The sequence below is a fragment of the Ailuropoda melanoleuca genome, chromosome 16, assembly GCF_002007445.2.
Source record: "Ailuropoda melanoleuca isolate Jingjing chromosome 16, ASM200744v2, whole genome shotgun sequence".
Classification (NCBI taxonomy): domain Eukaryota; kingdom Metazoa; phylum Chordata; class Mammalia; order Carnivora; family Ursidae; genus Ailuropoda; species Ailuropoda melanoleuca.
The window spans coordinates 23,986,746-23,993,664 of NC_048233.1; the positions used below are offsets into that span (position 1 = coordinate 23,986,746).

Consider the following 6,919-nt stretch of genomic DNA (forward strand, 5'->3'; position numbering starts at 1 on the left):
CACGTGGGGGCAGGGGGTGAGGCCTAGCGGATTACTGTTTGTAACGAAACAACTACAAACTAAGAAAAGCAGCCAAAACAATGAGTTGTGAGCTGAGAATATGGAAATAAGCACATGATTAATTCTGACTTGAATGGAATATCTTCCTGATATAATCAATAATCCACTAGAAACTGTATCTTTATCACCAACAGAAAAATTTCAGGAAGCAAGAAAATAGCCCTTTCTAAATGAACTTTCTCAAGGGGTTGAAAAAATAATTTTTACATGTTTATAATTTATTAATATTATAATCTTATATGATACAAATACTCTCTCATCTCATATGATATTATAAATTAGGAGACATACTTTCATTAAACTCTTGGGTCTCAGAATGTAGCATGCAGGGAAATAAAATCTTTTTGGAATTAAAAATTACATTCAGCAGAAACTGATACTTTTAAACTGATATGCATTTTAATAACTAAGGAGTGAAACATTTCCCTTAACATCAGAATCAAAGATTAATGTACTCATTTTAATATCACTATATAAATATAAAAACGTTAACCGAACTTGCCTAGGTCAAATATTCCAGTTGCATTAACAAACATACGCGTACCAAATATGAACTTATATCAAATGTCAAATTGCCCCATTACTATCTTCTCATGACATCATGACTTCAATTGAGAGCCTGGAGAGTGACTTTTTTGTTTGCTTTTTTGTTATTGTTTATTTTGCTCTATAATCTCTAAGTAGTTAGGCAGGAAAGAAAAACACAACTGAGAAATATTTCAGTTTTGAACAAGAATCAGGTCAGTTGCAATCTCTTTTGGGTACTTCCCATTCGAGAAAATATGCCATGAAACGGTGAGCTGCCCCTGACAATAGGTGGAGAGGTTAGGCCATTTGTTGATAGCAGTTATATACCCAATGGCATGGTCCCAGAAAAAAATAGATAGTTCAGCAAGTGAAAAGCAGGTTGCTCTCATCTGGACAAATTAATCTCTTCTCCTGATGTTCCGACATCAAAAATATCTTATTTCATGTTAAAACAGAGATGGGTTCCTACCCTGGAATAGGATCAATCTTTGCCAATTTCCTCTTCTCCCCACCTGCAAACTCTCTAATTAAAATACTTTCATGAGTACTTTCATCTAATACTGTTATAACAATGACGGTCTTGAATTCAAACAATGACTGCTTTGGTCGACTTTGGTTTGGTGAAGCCATTTTAAAAAATTCAAGTATGTGATATCGTTTAAAGTTTTAATAAAAGATTAAGGGTAACTGAGCCACAGTGAAGTTTCTGTTCTATTTGCTGAATGCCTACTAGGTTCAAAGCTCTGTGCTGCAGGCAGCTTTATATCCCAGTTTCTTAGTATTTTGGAATCATGGTCCTTTGGTGATTGGGAAAGAAAAATATTATGGTGTCACAATAAAGAATTCTTAAGACAGGGAAGTACTGGGTGTGGGGGTGGGAGGTACCAGTGGATTCAGTTAAGAAACTGTTGCTCTGGGTTTCCACAGCTTGGCTCCAAGTCTACATTTCAACATTGTGGAAGAAGGACTGGTTCAGAAATCATTTATAATCTACCCAGACCGTGATTCAAGAACTTTAAGAGCCAATAGTTTTAAACTAAATGACAACAATCCAAAAGCTTTAAAAATGGTCATAGCAAACCCTAACCAGACCTTAAACCTTGGCAGTAATAACCTGAGAGTTTTAAGACTCCGGAGGTAATTGTTCTTTCCTTGGGGGGCAGGGGCCAGAGGTCAATTTGCAAAGCATCTCCCAGAGTCTGGGGTCAGGGGCCTTGTCCCTTCACCATGCGGCAGTTGTTCCATTACCCGTATATTTGGCTTTAACATTCTAAATGTATAGCCTCTACGAATCTAATGAGCACGGCAGGTTATTTTCTCCCTCCACAAATCCTGGTTGCATAATTTAACCTAAAAACAATTTGGGGAAGAGATGATTATCTTTCTACATTCTGAAAAGCTCTTACCAATACAGTTTAAAATCCACAACTGAAATGCTGCATTTTCTTGAGTATTCAATAAATTTCTTGGATTTTTTCCCCCTAACTGCAGAGATGGGATAAATAAAACCACTCAATTCCTTAAGCACAGCAAACATGAACCAAATAGCTTTTACTCCATATTTATAAAAGGCAATGTGAGCATCGTAAGTTTCTCAATATTCCCCGTCACCTGTAAGCATTTCCATTTAGCATTCTCAATGAATTTTAATAGCATACATATGTTTGCAAAAAAATTCCTCCCCGGGGCTTACCATCAGCTTTTTCTTCCCCAAATCTTTCAAAATCTTCCCCTCTACATGACTTAAAACATGTTTTGAACGGGTTATATGAAAATCCCCTTTTGTGCTCCGCATTGACAGAGCCCCTCCGAATCCGGGAGAAAGCAATCACATTCCAGTTGTGCTGTCAGCGTGAGGGGCCCGAGCTCCAAAGCACTACGTTCCGAGAGATGGAAATCCATTGTGTGGCATGTTATAAATAAGAAAATTGCCCTGTGACAGCTACGGTTTGGAAGCATTAACATTTTTCTCTGCAACTCTTCCTTTTAAATCTTTGCTGTTATTTTCCCTAGGAAAACTTAGCCCCTGGATGAATTCCTGTATCGCTAACCTATACGCCGTCATTAAAAGAAATCAATCCCAACCAACCGCGACGAAGGTCGCCATCAGCACTTAAGCCAAAACTGACTCTTACTGATTTAGTCAAAGGTCGTTCTGTCCCTGCCGCACCCCCTTGCACCCTGCCTCCCCCTACCCTCTCCTTCCATTTCCAGCAAGCTACTTCACGTTAAAGAATGCGTGATGTGCGCTTTCTAGCTTTTAAGTTTGGTCTTCTCAACCATGAAAACACAGTTATAAATTGTTCTCAGAGCTAAACCACTCAACATCTTGGCACGTGGTTGTTTTTAACTTTCAACAATAGGCACTGTTCACTCCCCTCCGTCTCAGTTCTTTATTCAGCGATCAGGCAGGACACTGATGAAAGGCTAGTCACGGCTTCCCCCCCGTGGTATCAGTGTGGTGGCACGTGATGATTCACATGGGGTGTGTTTGATCCGAGAAAGCCCAGTCTCTGCTTAGTCTTCCTTTGTTCTGTCATCTGGGGGAAAAGAGAGAGTGCGTTGAGCTGATTTTCTCACTTTTTCCCAGTGCTGGTGGGCTACGCAATGCGGGGTTAATATTTCCCAAGCACCTACAGCTTGTCTGGCATCCTCTAGAATGTAGTTACCAGAAAAAAAAAAAAAAAGGGAAAATATTTTTTTTAAGTGAATTTCCACAAACAGAGGAAAAAAAAAGGCAACCCCCTCTCTGTGGTTAAAAACAGGAACCATGGTTCTTTTCAAGCAGCCCTGACTTGTCAGATAATCATCACCTTCACTGTAGTCATTTGAATAACTACCCCAGCTACTTTTGATAGTATTTTTACTACTGCTAATAATTTCACGTGATAAACGGGTTGATTATAGCATTGAAATGACAGGTCCCGATGACGATCTGCCTTTCCGATGAGTTTAGTAATTGCTAGGATGGCAGAAAATATAATTTTCTCTCAAAAAGTGCAAAGAGGCCCTTGTATTTTGGCATTTGCTCCTTCTGCCTCCCGCCTCCCGCCCCTTCCATAGCGGGAGAAGACTCACACAGGTGGGAATGGGATAAGGAGAAGCCTCGACCTGCGGAGATGTGGTTCTCACAACTCAGCGTGGGGGTTCCTTTTTGGAATTTACAGCTCTCGGTGAATAACAGTCCTGCTCCGAGGAGCCTCAGGTCCCCCTCACACGAAGCGGTGACTGATTCCACCCCACCCGCTGCAGCTCCAACTTCCCGAGCACACTGACCTGCTCCTTGAGCTCGGCCAGCTGAGCCGACAGCTGTTTGACCAGGCTCATGGTTGATTCCAACTTCTCCTGCAGGTTCCGAATCTCATTTTGTTCACTGTCACCTTCATTGCTAACGAGGGACATGGCTCGCATCCGAGGAAACCAGTCTAAATTCTTCTCCTAAAAGCAAATACAAGAGAGTAAGTATTGGGAGGGAGTCTGGAGTTCCCTAAAGAAGGATTATAGGTGTTCATTAGTATTAACATTTAAATCAGAGTTTCTTAGTACTCAAAGCAAAAGGGACTGTTTCTGGCCAGGCCTGAGGATGTCTGTGGGTGGGAATGAAGTGCAGGTTAGGCTTTGGTTTTCATGAGCTGGGGGAAGATTTTAAATATTGGAACAAACTTCCTATGGGCTCCCAGGGAGGTCCCGGGTAAAGCACTTAGCACAGCACCCTGAACCCAGAGGGCATTCAGTGAATCCTGATGAATGATGAGGTAGGGTCTGGAGGCCGCAGAGAACAGATCCAAGTATGTGTGGGTACAGTTAGAGGCATGCGCTGTTTCTCCACAACCCCCCCCCCCCGCCCCAGAAAAGAAAGGGGTGGCAGAATAGGAGGGTGCTAAAAGAAATGTTTCAGTTCCGGCCACCCATACTAAACCAGTTTACCGCCCACTTCCCCAAGACAGGCTCTGAGCTCTGCTCAGGCAAGGCGGAAGTGGGAGCGCATGGCCCTAGGTTACTCTGTCTGCTCCCTTTGGAAACACTTTATTACAGTGAGGATGAGGTTTCAGAGTTCAACTTCCCCAGAGGGCAAGAGCTGGTACCACTTCTGTTTTTCTAGGCAGACTGGGTGTAGGGGTGTGTGTGTGTCTGTGTGTGTAGCCCTCCACTGTTGTAGAAACCAGGAGTTCACCCGATGCCCGGCTCGCTTGAAAACCCTGCTGAACGTCATATAGTCACCATGCATTACTTATAGTACACTTTTCAATCTTCAAAAGAGCTTGCAAGGTAAATCATATTGTCTCCATCTTACAGATGAGACAATGAGCTGCCCCAACAGTTTAAACACATGGACTCTGGGAAACAAACTGAGGGCGTCAGAGGGGAGGGGGGTGGGGGAATGGGATAGGCTGGTGATGGGTATTAAGGAGGGCACATATTGCATGGTGCACTGGGTATTATACGCAAGTAATGAATCACAGAACTTTAAATCAAAAACTAGGGGTGTACTGTATGGTGACTAACATAGTACTAAAAAATATTATAAAAAAAATAAAGGACTGGGCAAGAGAAAAAAAATATTGCCAGGGAACAAAAAATAAATAAATAAAAAATAAAAATAAATAAACACCCATTTGACAAGCGAGAGAATGGCAGAGCTGGGATTTGAAGCCAGGTGAGCCTTTCCACCACGGACTGGGAACGTCAGCCTGCATCTTTATTTACCTCCCTATTTCCCTAGGTCCCCTTTCCCCAACATCCCTAGTGCTGATCTCCCTGCTTAAGATTCCTCCCACTTCAGAAAAACCCACTGCAGTCGTTCCCATGACTTCTGCCTGGCCAGTCACTAGAAAGAGGGTCCACAGAGTACTTTCCTCCCCTGAGGTTCAGTGGGAAGGCCCGACTTCTCTCTGTCCTTCTGTCTCAATCTCGACTAACCATGGGGTTGTTGCTGGTGTTCTGCAGTTATTGTCACCGCTCAGAAAACAACAAGTTCTTTATGGTTCCCTACCCCCAATGCGATGAAAAGGGCAGATAAAGAATTAAAGAGAAAACATATTGAAGAATTTGAAACTGCACTTGAACAGCTGTAGCTAATTAGCATGTCAAAGGAGGATGGTCACTTAATTTGAAGTGCAGAGTGACAACCAAATTCATTCATTCAATCAATCCTGCAGCATCTTTCGCCCGGTATGTAGAGGTGAAAATCAGATAAGATACCTGCTCCAGGGGGGTCTGTGGCTTATGACAGCCTTCCACGAAAAGTGGACTGTGCACTGTGTATATCAAAATCCTCAGGGGTTGCTTGTTAAAACTGCAGATTTCAATCCCACTACCTCTTTCCAAATCAGAGCATCTTTGGGGATGTACATGATTCCTACGTGCACTCCAGCTTAAGAACTCTGGTCTACACAGACAAAAAAGATACATGATAATAGCTGGAGTAGTGGCAGGGGAGGGAGGTGGACTGAAGGGGAAAGATCTGGAATAGCTCTCGTGGGGAGTGGGAAGAGGAAGCCAAATAAAGACCCATTAAATGCTTCTAGGGCAGAATGGGTGGCCTAGCAAATTGGGAGACCATGCCTTGTAATGACACCCGCAAAAACCATGGTTTTCCAACAGCCTGGCTGATGCGCAGGTGAGGCAGAGAGCTGGACTGATGCAGGACGGTGTGTCCTGTATCAGAAAGACACGGTGCTGGAAAGTCAGCAAAGTGCTGGCAGGAGTCAGGGACGCTAACGCGTGGTAGGTAAGATGGAGGAGAACAGACCTGGGCTCCCTGCTCCCTGCACTCAATCCTTAATCCTTTCCACAGCCCACTTAACTCAGTTCTCTCATCTGTTTAGTATCTATATTCTTTACAGTATTATCGATGGTCAGGGCTTTATAAATGAAGAAACTGAGGCTAGCACATGGTTTAGCTGGGATCCCAACCCAGACCTGTCTGCATCGAGGACTCTTGCAAGGCAAGACAGAAGACTGTGGACAGAAAGTGGAATGATAAAATCAAAGATTCTGAAGGTAGAACAACTTTAGGAAATGAAGATTTTAGGGTGAGAGTGCCTTCAATCTGCTAAAATTTAAGCGAATTGGGGGAGTTAGTATTTACTGAGTCTACAGTTTCCGTTGGGGAAGATGCAAATTCTCTGGAGAGGGCTGTAGTAATGGAGAGTAATGCAGTAATGTGATTGTACTTACTCCCGTAAAAATGGACACTTAAAACGGCAAATTTTATGTTATGTGTATTTTACCACAATTTTTAAAAAATCACTGAATTTGCAGGGGCTAATCTTTTTTTTTTTTTTTTTATTATGTTAGTCACCATACAGTACATCCCCGGATTCCAATG

General features: G+C 42.6%; 1 protein-coding gene across 1 annotated transcript in view; it reads right to left on the reverse strand.

The window, feature by feature from the left end:
- Nucleotides 1-257: 257 nt before the first annotated feature.
- Nucleotides 258-6,919, reverse strand: part of ITPR2 (inositol 1,4,5-trisphosphate receptor type 2) — a 494,278-nt gene continuing 487,616 nt past the window's right edge. The window contains 2 exon segments of the mRNA XM_034646080.1: nt 258-3,128; nt 3,865-4,026. Of these exon segments, the coding sequence (XP_034501971.1) occupies nt 3,042-3,128; nt 3,865-4,026 (249 nt within the window). The 3' untranslated portion in view covers nt 258-3,041.